The sequence below is a fragment of the Pyxicephalus adspersus genome, chromosome 5, assembly GCF_032062135.1.
Source record: "Pyxicephalus adspersus chromosome 5, UCB_Pads_2.0, whole genome shotgun sequence".
NCBI lineage: Eukaryota > Metazoa > Chordata > Amphibia > Anura > Pyxicephalidae > Pyxicephalus > Pyxicephalus adspersus.
This window is the reverse complement of record NC_092862.1, coordinates 98,439,489-98,455,669: the sequence shown is the minus strand read 5'-3', so window position 1 is coordinate 98,455,669 and position 16,181 is coordinate 98,439,489. Positions and strand designations below refer to the sequence as shown.

The following is a 16,181-nucleotide window of genomic DNA, read 5'->3' as shown; positions in this document are numbered from 1 at the left end:
GATCCCATTACTGCTAACTTCTTATGATTAGCCAAGGCCAGGAAGCAGACGGAAAACATTTGTACAGGCATATGCTAAAGTATTTAAATGGTCAGTCCACCTAAAACTGATATTTCTGCTAGCATGCTAAAAAGCTCTGACATATTTCGTGAGTTGTGTCTTTTTACATTTGTTTTCTTGTCCATCCAAATAGGATGGTCCTCACAAGGGGATCAGTTTCTGTTCATGGGTACTCTGGCAAGATTTCCACTGAACATACAAGTATTTATTCTAGTTACCTGATCAGTAATCATCTAATCACTAATTTTCTGTTTATTATAATGATGAGTTTATATAGCAAGAACATAACATGCTGATCTTTACATAATTATGTCACTATCTGCTCCTTAGAGGAGCTCACATTCAAATGTCCCTACCACAGTCAAATACTCTAATAATCTAAGGACAATTTTTTGCAGGACGCTTTTTAACCTACCAGTTTGTTTTATGAGGAAACCAACACAAACACAGGGAGAATACTGTTTATTAACTTTATGGAGATAGTGTTCTGGCCAAGATTTGAACCTGGGATCTTAGCGCTGCTTATAGAGAGTGTTAGCCTTAAAGTTTCCATTTTCATTATTTTATGCAAAAATGGTTTGGTTTTATATATACATAAAAGTATAGTTTAAGCACTGATTGCTTGGGGGAGGCAAGGACAGAATAAAGGGACCAATATAGTGTTATAGACCAAGTCAGGGGTAGAAATTTTAGGGAATTAAATGCTAGACAAAGTTTTAGGGATAACATTAAATGTGTAGGGTTAGTTTTCGGTGAAAATAAGAGTTAAGTGTTAAGGTCAGGATAAAGTGTTGAACTACATGTTCAGCTAAGTTCAACTATCCTTCCCTGTGGAAGAACAACTTTCTTTACCTATTTTTACACTAAATTTACTCCTTTTACACCCTCCATGTAGTTCTCATTACTATAGAATTCTGAAGTTAGGTTTATAGGGGTCTTTTTGCCTTCTGTTGATTTTTTTTTTTTTTGTATTATTGCAGCATTAGTATATTGTAGTGTAATGCAATGTTCACCTTCCCAGCCTTTTATGTGTTCATCAATCTCTCTAAATTACTTTATTAGCACTTTTCTTTGGCATTAACAGAAGGAAAGAAAATATTCAATCCAGTTTCCTGCTCATTTGGGTTGCTCCAGCTTCAGTGCACAAAGGCCCAAAAATAAGGACAAAATGCACCTAGTTAGGAGGGGAATAAATTATGTTTAAATATTGCAGATGCTTGTTTATTTTATTTAGCGTTAAAGAGTTGTTTGCCATTACTAATTTACATAGTAAATAGCAGGAAATCTTTCTAATGACTTTGAAAAGCCAACATGGCATGCATGCTGTTGCTTGACTAGTAGAATTGCAGGGTTTGGAAATAAAGCACTGTAATAAACTATAATAACAGTTTACCTGGGAATATAACAGATATGTCAGAAATACAGAGCAAGTCTTCTTAGGAAAAATCTGCAGTTCTTCACAGTAAAAATAAGGAAGCCTGCAGACAATGATAACTAAACGTTCACATTGAACCCACACCTACACATTGTTTCTTGTTCTTCTGCTTTATTACTTTCAAAGCTGTGAGAACTGAATTTTTTTACAGCTTCCTCAAAAAAAAAAACTGGAAGAACGTATAGGTAGAGCGACAGTCAAGGCTTTATTACAGCTCATTCTACATAGTAATTTTAATGTCAGGCCTAAAAAAAAGTGGGTGGTTTGAAGATGATTTCAGTAAAACTATGGTGTACGAAGCTGGGAAAACAAGTTTGTGAGCTTATCGGTGGTAGTTTTACACAGCTAGATATTCCAAAGATTTGTGGAATTTCAAAATTCCCGAAAAAGCTAACTCAAATAAAGCTTTATAGTCAAAGTATTCTTTACGGGCAAGTTCACCCAAGCATACACATAACAGATATTTGATTCAGTGTGGTTTTCTGTAAGCACTTGTTCTCTTTGCTTGACACAACCATTCAAATGTAGAAGAAGACTACTACACAATGTTAATAAAGCAAGTACATGCAAGGTCCTAAAATATTTTTCCAAAAAAGACTGATGAAACTACATATACACATGTAAAATAGATATAATGGTTTTGGAGGCAGCTGCTTTTTCATTTTGAAATGTCATACACATCAGTTATTTTGTTGAAATCTTTAAACATGTCCATCAGCATCTACCCACACCAAGGGCATGTGGTGTGTCATTGTGCAGTCATCCATGTGCATTAATCTTTTCTAGGCCTTAGGTACAGTTTACCCAATCCTTTCTCCCCTAGTGGAGCACTTACAGCTGGAGAAAGCTGGGGTTGGACAAATGGACAGCTTCACAGTAATGAAGAATAAGGCCCACTTTTTCATTAGAAAAATTTCCAAAAGTTAACATTTTTGGTATTCATCATATATCAGAAACATAAATTAACTTATTTGAACATTGAAGATTAAAAAAAAAACAATTCAAAAGTGACAGGTTTTATTCCAAGGTAATTGTTACCTGAACAGGTTAAAGGTATTTGGTTAATAAGCTAGGACAACATGCAACCTATCAGTTTAGTAAGAATCAAGGTCATCACAGGTTTTTCTCTTATCAGACATACATACATTGAATAAGGTGTTGAATAAGGTGAAGTTTTATTTGCACAAAATAAACTGCAAGTAGTTTTAGGGGTTTATAATGCAGAATACCAGTCTCATGACAAAAGATTAAAGGTTAAAAAAAACAACTTATGCAATAACTATTTTAGTTCCAGAAATGCATTTTATTCTGTTCTGGATGTTCTCAAGCTGATGGCTAGCATAATTCCACCTACTTCCTCTAAGCCCTAGTCACATGGAAAGCAGTACAGTGATAAGCTTATTTCTCTGTCACTCTTCTTTTTCTTCCTATCAGCAAGGTGATTGTCAGCACATGATCTAATTGGCTTCTTGTACTGCTTAATATTCTCACACCCTAGCGCTGCTGTACAAGGATGGCAAAAGGCTGATACCAAATCAAATTTGGGTATTTACACTGCTTGCATTTGCAAAATACATTTAATGGTGCGTTAATAATTAGAGAGCTGCAATAAATTGTGCTTTTATTATATCTACCTAGAGCTAAGCTCTAGTGTTTTATGCCTTCCTTTAGAAACACTGTGGTTCTGGTTTTCGGCAGGCATGATGCCAAAAGCTATTTTTTACGGCATTCATCATTTTACAGGCAGTGAAGACCACATCTTACTCAGCACAATTTTGGAACTTGTTGCCAATGTTGTGGTGAGTATAACTTGAAAACAGTGAACAGTGGAGCAGATTTTTTTTCTAAATTCTTTATTTAAACAGAACACCAAGAGTACAAAATACAGAAAATAAAAAAAAATCTATTCACCTGAGAGCAAACGTGAAGGAAAAAAATGAAGAATCGCATACACCTGTGACACATATGTAACAAAACCAAAACAATAATTTTTGTGATTTATACCAGTAGATTAAGATTTCCTTTCTCATCCATGGTGTTCTATAAAAATTTATAGAAAGTGGAGAAAGAGAAAAAATACAAAGCAGAAAAATAGGGGCAGGAGACCAAAACCAAAAAAATGGAGGGGGCAGTTAGTTTGAATAATAAAAAAATTGAGTGATTCGTCAATTAAAAATGTTTTTATAAAAAACAAACTCTTCATTTAGACCATGTGCCAACATTTACTATCTCCACAGTTATTTTTCTGGCAAATATTTGCTGTTCTGAGAATGTTAATAAAGGTTAATGTTTAACAAGATACTGACAGGTACCACAGCTGAATGAAGACAACAGAGAATGTGCATCCCAAGCTGGTGATGCACAAAGGTAGCGTCATTGTGATAGGCACGTCTGGCAGATCTCATAATGGTTTTATAATGTTTGCATGTGGGATTTAACTGTGCAAATCTAGCACACCTACCATAAATGTGCAACGTAACATAAGCCTTCCTCCACGAAATGGGCTAGACCAGGTGTGATTAGGTGGTGGTGATGTAACAGGAAGCTCAAAGGCAGGGATGTATGAGAATGCTGTGTGTATAAGGAAATGAATCACATTTACCAGTTATTAACATTTCAGTCTCTCAACACTGCACTTAACATAAAAATAGCATGTGGATATTTGTATAACAGTAGCTGTAATTAGGATTTTAAGTTCAATTTAAGATACAGATAAAGAGAAGAAATAAAATGCCTCTCTGGCAACCATCTGTTAGGAAACCCTATATCCAAGTCCTCTTCCCCCCGGGTGAAATAAATCTTTTGGACACAAATTAGACCCTCAATCTATCTATTAAACCACCTTTTACTATTAAAAAAAACTCCCTGCAAAGCTAACCAGTCCCTATAGATTGGACTGCTTACACACCCACCATCTATAAACACTATGACAGTATGTTCAAAAAACTCCACTTCCTTTGGAAAACCACCTGATCATAATCCCTTATGAGGAACTATTCCAACATCCTACCAGTGCCAGAATACCTAAATCATCAGCTAACAAAGTTGTTTCTGCACCTTATCCACTTCCAAAATACAATATTAGTCTCCAAAAAACATCCCCTGAAGAAGCCAATGGGAGAAACGCGTTGGGATTAAGAGACAAAAAACACACAAGGACTCAGTATAGTATTGTATTTTGTTGTACATTTTAATGTTTTTAAATATATATTATATATTATCAGGAGTCCACTTTTTCACTATTTAATAAAAGTCTTGAATGTTGCCTTCAAAAAGCCACTCTTTATTTCTTTTCTTTATCTGTATCGAGTACACACTCTAGGCTTTGGCAACCTTAATGTTACCTCACCTCCCTGGGTAGAAAAACCCTTCAGTCTCTTACTTCAATTTAGGATAAATTATTTTTTTAAAGAAGGTAATACATTCCTTAAATGTTATCTAGAGGCATGTAAAGGATGCATATGCCAATGGTGTAATTACAAATCTGTTACATATTAAAAATGCTTAAAAATACTTACTATATATACTATGCTAGCTATCATATTGAACCTCTTGTATCAATAGTTTGTGTTAAAGTAATTTACATTTACTTTTTACTGGTGAAGCAATACGTTTGGTGAGAGTTTACTTTTCTGCATGGTTTAAAGGACAATAGTAGAAAAATAGTACTATGGCCTCCCATCCTTTGATGGAGTGATGGAACTGAAGCATTGCTTCAGAAGTCAGAGCAGCATTGTCACCCTCACATAGGCTGCATTTGATTTCATTACAATGGGTTAGGAAGATTTTGCCTATCAGCATTGATACCGCTGTTTTATAAGCCTATGCAGCATGTCATTCAGCACCTGGCCACACCTAGTACCACCCATCCGGATTGACAGTACCGCCTCTGCTGCTAATGACCTTCCTCAGGGAGCCACAAAGTTTCAGAGAGGTCATGTGGGGGACACAAATCAAAAAAGGATTTGTCTCACCCTGGGGAGATGAAAGAAGTTTGTCTTTAACTTTTGCATTGCATAGTAATTACATTGGGGACATTTTACTTTCAGAATCCAGTGCTTTTCTAGGTCTGCATATATTCACCTGTCTAGGTAATATCTGTATTTTCCTGACCCATGCCTCTTTTTATCCCAACACAAATTCAAAACAAAATCATCAATTTAAAATCTGATTACAATATATTTTTGAATTGGATTTTTTGGCAGTTCATAGTTGGAAAAAAAAGGTCATTCCCAGCTGTGATTCTGTTTCTTTACTGATGCCAGGTCAAGTAGTGAGACTGTATGTATACACATTTTCATGTGTAAACTTCCTGTGTAGTCCCAGCAGCTGTGCAATACACGCATTTCTGCTCAGAAAAACAAGGATAGGAACTTCAAAGAAATCTAAAACCTCAGTTTTGTTAAGTTGTAAGATATATACTTGCACTTAATAATTTGTGTGGCCAATGATCAGGTGTGTAGAAATGTTTAGCACCTACAGTGTGACATTGCACACTATAGAATTGGTGTGCTAAAACAGTAAAAAACATTATTAGTCAGGATTTTTTCCTTTCTATGGATGGTCAATTTGTGATGTAGTTACCACTTACAGAAAGCCAAATTTCAAGTTCCAAGCACCCAAACAGTTTATGAAATGCTTGAAAACGGCTTATGAGATGGTTTTCTAGCATTGTAGGGGTTTTGCATAGAAAACTGGTAGAGTATAGGAAGGGGAAACATTTGGTTTCTTTGTACTTCCTTCTAAATGCTTCAGAGATGCCTTTCAATTGCTTCAAAAACACAACCAGCTTAGCAGGCATTTAAAACGTGTTCCCTAAGGCTGCGAGTTGCATGTTATAGACGATTTGCTTCAATAGACTTAAATGGGAATGTTTTTCAAGCATTTAGGAGGAGTAAAGATGCAACTGCAATTCTGGAAAAATTTTATTTGCATTGTATTTTCTTGACAATTGAAACCTGTAAATAAATGTGCACCGCACACCACAAGGCACATTTATAATGTACTGCAAATGGGTTAAAATGCAAGGCAACACATAGATGCATTTGATTTATGTATAAATGTTATCTTTTCTGTGAATAAATGGGCTTCAGGACACAAAGAAAAAACAGTAATGATTTAAGATTGTTAGAGGTGATATTTGGAGATGTTTTAGCAATGTAAAGGTAGATGATGTCTAGAAACATAAAAACTGGCATGGGTTATAGCAATAATTCAACCTTGGGTATGCACTGGTATCCATCAGGGTTCACAAAAACTGGAATTGGGCTTTAAAGTCTACAGGAGCCAAAACTTATTTTAGTGTGAAAGTTGAAGAACACGTATCTCCAACTCCATTCAACAAGGTCCAAATTTGCACACAATTTTACTATCTCTGGGAACAGAAAATTTAGTACGATGATCAAAAGTCAGAAATTGAAAATCCTAGATTGTATATTGCCACTGAGGACTGGAGTTAAACACCTCATGTCTTAGAATATATATATCTACTTTTCTCTTGCTGCATGTTTCTTCCTTTATAGGAGATGACTATTTGATGGATGTTGGACAAAAGAGAAAGTGATGATTTATCCCAAAAACAGGGACACATGCCTTACAGAGAGAATACAAATCTGTGTCAAAATTTTAGTTTTGTATGTGTGCTTGTGAGGGAGATTTCTTCTGACTTCATGTCAGAAAATAGGAAAAATATCTAATTACTGGAAACCCAGGCGGCTTTTAAAACATGTCAAGAAAAAAAATTCTCAATGGAGACACTGCAGACAGAAGCTGTAACTCTTTGATTCTCAAAGAAGGAGATGCTTGGGGTCTATTTATAAATCAGTGAATTTGACATTCAAAAAACTTTCTCTGGTAGAGTAACTTCCAGATCCATGTGTTTTCAATGGAAGTGATTAATTCTCCACCAGAGAATGGTGAATGTCCTTCTTGGTAAATACAGCCCAAAGACTTTGATGATTTTGCACCCTTCACAATGAATTTAGTGCAAATACTCTAATCAGAGCCTACACCAAACATCAGCACGATAATGGGTATGAATGAAAATGGGTACATGACAATGTATGTGCCTTGTCATGCATGGAAAAGCACAGGATATTTTTATTCTCACATTGGAAAAAAGTATTGGTTGAATCTTTTACTTTCTTTCCCCTCTTCCAGTTCAGTAAATTAAATTTTATGTCAATGTATTTTGTGTTTTACTATGGAATGAAGGATAAGATTAAGTCATTATTCAGTGAATCAACTGTAGTTGTAATTAGCTGGGAGCTAACCAATATTTGGGTAGCACAATATAAACTTTGTACTTTTCAAGTATTGCTTCACAGCACAGAGTTCTAGAGCCAAGAATCAACAGTGAATATTATTGTCTCACATTTATTATTGTACTTGATGATAGCTAAAAACATACAGTATTTCCAAAAAAGGAAAAAATGATGTAGCGTGATCTCAAACATAAAATAAGTATTTACATATCTAGGAACACTGGTTCTGAATCTTAGTCAAGCTTCACCAGTTTTTTTTTTAACATTTTCTTACTTTAAACAAGACTAAGAATAAAAATGTAGATCTCTCCCAGCAGAACTGAAATGTTTATCACTTTTACATCTTACCATTCTTCTTCCATCGTGCTGTGTATCAGATGTCTTGGCTAGGTCAATACTAAGACACTGCAATCTGAACGTTCAGAGTCATTTAAAAGTCTGTGAATCAGACTAGGAAATTAGTGCATGCAATTTTAAGGGAAATTATAACAAACAGTACTGCATTGTGAGCCTGCTTGGCTCCACAGAATTGGTAAATGGTGCTAATTATTACTCATAAATATTTATATTGGTCTAGGTTTTGTCAGACACAGTATGTGAACCATGAATTTGGTTATATGCTGCATGTTTTCATATACAAGTTAAAAGGATCAGTGAAACCAGAAATAATATTTCAATTATAGGGAGAATCAGGTTAAGCAGTCACTGATTCCTTTCCATTTTCAAGTTCTCCATACCTTGGTTCAGTTCCAGTGAGCCTTGGAGTTCAGTCAGATTTGGGCTAATTGCACCTGTGCTATTCTCCACTAAAAAATAAAATTCAGAGCATTCATCCCCTATTATATAAGCCATTACAGGGCTGATATATATATAAAAATATCAAAACCAAAAACTCAAAAGACAAAAACTGAAATACTAGTTTTGGTGGACCTAGAAAAAAATTCCTAATAAAAATGTTTTTTCCTTTCCCTCACCTGCTGCTCTAGTCAAAAGTTGGGTAGTAAAGAAGAACCTTAAGTAAATTACAAATCATTAACGTTATAGCTTAAGGAAATCATTCATGTATATGTATGGCCCAAAAGCACAGCATTCCAGCTCCTGTCACCACTTGGGACCTGGAGAAAGAGCCCTAGGTGATTGCACAGTTTGCCCCTCCCTTCCAAAAGTTGGCTTGGACTCCTCATGTGACAGCATTGGGTGATGCTGCCTGGTCACATAAAGTAAGCTATGTAATCCTCTCTCTAAAACGTAATAATATTACGCCAGCGTTATAATAATAATGTATGTATATATATATGTGTGTGTTTACACATACAGGATATAAAACCAATTGTCAACAATTGCTCTGTACCTTTTACAATGATCTAGTGTTACAACTTAATAGACATGCAAACAGCAAGCAGCAGAGAGAGACCTTTTAAATTAATAATACATTGCCTTTTGTCATGCCCCTCATCCAGTTGCTATTTCATTCTATTTAACACTCAAGGGATCAAAGATCGCTCTCTGTCAAGTCTGAATGATTAGTAGAGGGAAGAACTGGCTTCCTGAATAATTCAGAGTGTTGCACCTTGTGCCCTCCAGTCAGTTAGTGTTATTGCAGGTACTGGTTTGTTCAGTAAACTCTGTTTACATACCATTCACAGTGCTTGAGTTTAACTGATTGATGAGCCTAATTTACCAAAAAGTGTATTTTAACTAAGGTTACAACATATAATAAATTTATTAGGATGTTTACCTTGTTGCTGTGCATGCATGTTATGTATAATTCTATTTACTTGCATGTGAGGTTTATGTATAGTTTAGTGTAAAACTTTTTTGGGGGTTGATTTGCTGAGAATGTTTCGGCTAATGTAGGCTGTGTTCACTTTAGATACCCAATCATGTGAAAGGAAAGCACTGCACAGTTTATGATGCTTTCTTGTATTCATTTATATATAAATTATTTATATATGTTTCATATTTGTATCTATTGGTAATAATATTGTCTGTGTGTGGGTGTATTGAGTGTGCATTGTTTATTATGCTATCTAATGTTCTAAATTCCAATCGACCTAATTGCAAGCTTTTTTTTTTTTTTTTTGCTTTTTTTTCCTTATTATTTAAAATACAACTAATGAAATGAATAGGAAATAGTCCAGTTTTATTATAAATTATAGCAACAGCTAGATAATAACCCTTTAGACTGTCTATAGCGGCACATCTCCCATTAATCGATTTTGGCATACCCTCAGCATATTCTTTAGTTTATTGATAGTGAGGACATTACATTTCCAGTTCAAGAGCTTGTTGCTCAGATGGACATCCATTCTGGTAGGTGGCATGGATAAGTAACTTTCATCTTATCAAGCCACAGTGGCTGGTTTTAGAATAGTAAGGTGCATGGGCTTTTAGTTTTTGCAGGAAGGAAGTAACAGTTATTCTATCTGGAGGTGGTCTCTACACCATGGGTAATTAAAGGAACCCAAAACAGGCGTATCATTTCTAGGTTTTTAAAGGTTTCCTATATCAAGCCATATGGCATTTCAGTATATTTTAACTGGTTATTTACAAGCTGTACTGCCTGTTGTTTAAATATATTGTTTCTTTTTTTTAGTGCACACGGTTTTACTATATTTTTATTACCCTCTTTTACAAAGCAAATTCTAGAAGTCCCAAGTGCCAAATACTGTTTCAAAATTTTATGTTGTCATTAATTAAATTTCTTTGTTAGCTAATACATAAAGAATTAAATTCTAAGCCCTGTCAGACTGTGTTGTCATTAATTTATTTGAAGACCTGCATGTCAGGTTTACATTTTGCTTTATTGTATTTATCATTCGAACTTTCTGTCTTGGAATAGGAACATAAAACAAATGATGCTTGGACCTGGAGCAGTAACAATCCAGCTTATTTTTTCAGCAAATTAATATGAGGATAAAAAGTTACATATTATGATAAATTTACAAATCTCTGGCTGTAAAAATGAACTTTTATACATTAAAAAAAATATTGGAAACTAGCTGAAACTGCCAATTGTTGATGGACTTACAGACTTCCATTGCTGCCTGGTGTTTCCTTAAACTTGATATATTACAGAAGTAATAACATATAGGAAAGTCCATGTACTAACCGCAGAAAATGCGGACACACACGTTTAATTTGACATCAATGCGCCTATTACTGTTTCTTGGATATAACAAGGTCTGTTCCTTCATTCTGGTTTGGCAAGTACCCTTTTGTAAGTTATTCTGCCTGACAATTTAGAAGATCACATACGAAAGATTCTGTGAAAAGTAAAATTATCACTTCTTACAATGATTGAGTGTCTTAGGAGATCACTTAGAATAAAAATGTTAAATTTAATGTAGAATATTAGGAAAAATAAGTAAAACCAGTATTGGAGAAACATCATCCCTGTCTCTGTTAAAAGAATATTTTATGGGTCCATATGGCTAACAGTTCCTGAGATGCAGAAAAGTTCAAATGAGCAACATTTTCTTCCCCTCCTCTGCTTCCTATTATTACTAACAGCCAAGAGTCATAAAAAATTATAAAACCTGGCATACCTAGCTTCCTTGGGGATTAAAATCTCTTTTTTAGTTATTAGATGATGTTGTGCATATAGGAAAGTATATGACCTGCAGAAGGAATTGAAAACCACATCTCAAGGATGCAAAGATACCATCATTCACACAATTCCTCTTTTTATTCTCTCTAGAAAGCAGCCTTAATAATTGTCCAAAAGAAGATATTATGTCAGATTTGCACGTTAATGCTTTGGGGAAATTTCAATAGGTACATCCCAAAATGTTATATTAAAATGTTATTGCACATATGTACTGTATTGTTAAAAAGTAAAACAAGACAGAAATTTAAAAAAAATGGCAGGCAAAATAAAATACACAGTAAGGAAAACTATTGATCATATATGGGACCTCATATATGGAAAACTTTTAGATGTCAAGTTCGATCTCACCCTATTTGTTGCCATTCATGTAAAACTCCTTCGTGTTGCCATTCATGTAAAACTCATTCGTGTAAAACTCCTACATGCCTACATCTCACAATGCGTTGCTTGAGCACTGCAATATATAGGTATGGAGGAGGCAAATAATGACTTTTATTTTCTGATACTTAGTCAGTGCTATGCTGTATCAATTTTAGTTTACCACTGCCAAAGGTTTCTTTTTATTGTGTTGAATAATGAAATTGTAACCTATCAGGCAATTATTCAGCTGCTATAGTCAACAGTGCCTGCTGGGCTTAAGGAAAAATAAGTAAAATGCTTGTCAAAATAAGTATTCCATCAAATAAATTGTTGGCTCTTTGACAAGTAAGTTGCTAGAGGGCATTTTGTTTATTCTGGGAATCCAGAATTGTGTGGTCAATTTTGGCTAAAGGCAATACTGTGCTCTTTTTTTTATTTATCAATAAGAACACTCTCAAATAGGGCAAAGTGGTGATCGAAGCCTTGTCCGCAAACATAAATTTTTCATATAATCATGATGGTAAGCCAAAAAAAAAAATATATATATATATATTATATATAGATAGATAGATAGATAGATAGATAGATAGATAGATAGATAGATAAAAAATTTTATGTATAGTAGAGGTTTTTGAAAATCATGTTTGTCTTTGATGCTGCCTCTATCTATCTGTTTGAAGGGTTAGATTTGGGGTTTTCTACCATTAAAGAAAAATATTCCTTGTATGTAGGATGTCCAGTTCTACTGCTACATCTATTTTTTATTTCCTGTCTTTGTGCTCCTCACAGTCAGGTGCTGGAATACCCTCTATCTGTGCATGATTTTCTCCAGGAGCCCTCAATTATGGGTCAGTCAATGGCAGAGTTCTTGGGGGTTCCTATAATAGGTGCGCCCTGCTAGACAACAACTCTCAATAGCCAGCAGTCAGTCCTAAGTGTTTTACATACTATATGCTAGCAAAGGATCCTATATGTTTATTACATTAAAAAAATGAAAAAAGAACTGTAGTATATAACTATTTTTTCATAGCCTGTATGGGATAAAAAGAAAAACTTTGGAAATATTTATTATATTTTATTATATGATAGCTCAAAGTAGATTAGGTTGTTTACGCTAAAGATTAGCCTGGTGATATTTTGTCTCCCTTGATTCCTCCTTTCTTTCTCATCAACATGCTAAGGATATTATTTATACATTAGCTTTCTGTTTTCATTGCATACCTTTTTTAGACCCATTAATATTTTATCACATCACTTATGTAACCTTCCCTAGATAATGACCACATGTGATACTGAGCCTCCATGTTTTAAAGAACTAAAATCCAATGGGCCAGGGAGAGTATGGCTGGGGAGAAGAAGGCTTGCTATATTTTCTTCAGCCAGGAAATGATGAGAGCTCCTTCCATCTAGCTTCTAGTGCAATCTGTGAGAAGCTGAGTGTGTGCAGTGAAAACAGAGTAGGCAATTCCACGAAATATATGAGTCTGTACAACAGTGCAAGATTGTTTTCTATGGGAAAGTACACTTTAGTATTTGTTTTTGATTTGTTTTTACTTTTGTAATCTAAATAATAATTATGTTTTTCAGAGTCTGAACAGGTCAGGTACTAATCTGCTGGCGTTGCCACAAAATAGTTCAGTGGTGGGGAGGTAGTTCTGTTATGGCGTAGCTGGGACGGTATTTTAAATCACTAGAATTAATGTCACTTTTGATACATTATGTTGATAATTACAACTGTGATAAACCCTTAAAACAAGCATGAGGTCAGTCCTTTAACCGAGCTTTAACACAAGTATAACGATCTTTATTTCCAGCCATGTTCCTTATTTCAAATTTAACTTATTTTTCAATGTCCTTTTTCCAGCTTTAAATAAATAAATAATGATCTTTATCTGGGTGTGATATCTTTGTGAATTAAGTCTCATGACAATAAAACAGAGGTTAGTTTAAACAACTGGTGTTACTCCCAAAGTTCTAGGCAAGGGTTTTACAGTCCTAATAGGAACTGTCAACAAACTGTCACATAAGTATGTTAGTAAACTATTTTTATAGAAGATACATCATTTAGTAGTGTAACGCAGGATTTCTTTTATTGGAGCTTAAGGCTTTTGAGTAAGATGTCTCACACAAGACTTGAGATAACAGCTAGTCAAAAAAGACCATACAACAACTAGTCGTATAGGACCTGGGATAACAGATATGGGACCTAAAGTAACAGCTAGTCATATAGAACCTGGAAATACAGCCAGTCATATTAGACCTGGGTTGCCAGCAAATCATATAACTAGTTATATGGTACCTGGGATAGAGGCTAGTCCTATAGGACTTTTGAAAATGGGTAGTCAATTGGTCCTTAGATGAAGGTTAGTGATATGGGACCTGGTATGATGGCTGGTCATATGGGACCTTGTATGACATCTATATACTTAGGAACTGGGCTGAAAGTTAGCTATTTAGAAACTGGAATTACAGCAAGACATATATATATATATATATATATAAGATCTTTGATGACAGGTGGTCATATAGGACCTGGGTTAACAGCTAGTCAAATTTTACACACAGCTATAAATGAATTTATTTTCCCTTAAAGTTCCAGCATCATAGGTGTGATTGTGGGGATAAGATGAAGTGTGTGCTTGCCCACATATAAAAATCACTCAATTTAAAGAAAACTTGTACTTATATATAGTAATATTGATAGCTTCCATTATTGACTTCTAAAATTGTTAGTAAGATTTCTTTTAAATATCAACATCAGGCTTATTTTGAATAGCAATGAATACAATTGTAATGAGTAAGTCATTTTATGTACGATGTAATGTATATGGTATGCGATGTGAGCATTTAATATGCACTTATATATTGGCTGATTTCATTACTCATGTGTTGTTTATTTTTTTCCAGTTTGCCTTGGAAATGAGAATAGGTTCTCACAGCTGGGGACAGTGGAAGAGCATTACAGCAGTCTGAAGAAAATGTATAACGGCTGTGAAATTGTACTTGGAAATCTGGAAATCACCCACCTAAGTCACAGTCATGACCCATCTTTCCTCAAGGTACAGATATACTTTTAAATCAGTATCATTATATAGAGAAATGTCACACCTACTTAAAAGAAATAACTCATATGACTGTCATTAAATACACCCACTTTATTCTGCATGCTCATGTATTTTCTACAATGCTTATCCCAGGATGTCATACCCACAGGGAGCACACATGGCTATAAGAAATATTAATCATCAGGATTTTGCATAACATACACATGCTTCTCTGAAAAATGTAATAAAGTACATTGTTAAACACTGTTTATATGTGCAGTTCCCACTTGGTGATGTTGGTGAGGATAATGTTATATTTATTTCTACTCCTATCTACTTATAAAGAAACTTTTAGGATTCCATTACTGGATTATGGATGATGAGAGAGACCAGCAGGGTGCATAGTTTCTGCATACCAGCAGTTTAATTATGAAAATACCAGTTGTTGTGCCACCTTTCTCTACTTTTGAGATTTAGATCAGGTCCGGGGAAAGCATGCAGCAGATTAGTGTCTCTATACTGGTCCAGATCAATGATTCAAAGATCACTGGAGCAATGGGTCTAAAAATTAAAAGAAGAGGTCAACCAAGATGAAAATAGTGATTGTGTTGTCCAGTGCAACCAGCCATTTTTTTTTTTTCAATTTTTGCTAAACAATTGGTATAAACCCAGGCTGCGGTCACTTTAAATGCCCAATCTTGTTAAGGGCAATTACAATTGTAAATATATCAAGGTATTAATATTTATGAGATTCAGTAAAAAAAAACAATTTAGAAAAATATGTGAAAGTGGCGGTAAAAGTTTCCTCGTTTCCCATAAAAATCAGATTATCCCCATATCCCCAGATATTGATTCTCCTGTAGAAAGCAAAAGAGAAGAAGACCTGATTGGTTTTTGCCAGCAGCACAAGACTTTAAAGTGTGTCTGAAGTTTTGGATAAAATAAAGTGTAAAATGGTAAAGTGTTCAAACTCTTTTTAGGGTTTAATTGCTTCTTGGCGGTCATTGTAATAGATTTTTGCTTATATTGGCAAAACACAGGTTTTGTTAAAGCCCAACTAAACCTTAAGTGTAAATCAAATAAATACATTAAAAGCGAATTAAAGCAAAAGGTGTTCATTGTCTTATGGTTCATTTTCTTTTTAAAACAGCCATATTCTAAGCAGTTGTCTTACACACCATATGTTCAAGTTGATTGGAGAGTTCTGACTTGACAGAGAGCCAGATCACTTCTTCCCTAACAAGAGCCCCATTTTGCAGAATTCTGGCAGGGGATTGGCTTTTCAACTGAAGCTGTAGCTGATGGTAAAGAAAAACAAACAAGACACATTAAACACACATTAAATGTTGTTTTATGTGTTTATTGTATTTACACTTAAGGTTTAATTGGGTATAAAGTAATTGTATACA

General features: G+C 34.7%; 1 protein-coding gene across 1 annotated transcript in view; it reads left to right on the top strand.

Moving 5' to 3' along the window:
* The window catches only part of EGFR (epidermal growth factor receptor), a 148,496-nt gene that overhangs the window by 92,187 nt on the left and 40,128 nt on the right, over nt 1-16,181 (top strand). Inside the window, exon 2 of the mRNA XM_072412248.1 lies at nt 14,636-14,787. Within this exon, the coding sequence (XP_072268349.1) occupies nt 14,636-14,787 (152 nt within the window). The remainder of the gene's footprint in view (nt 1-14,635; nt 14,788-16,181) is intronic.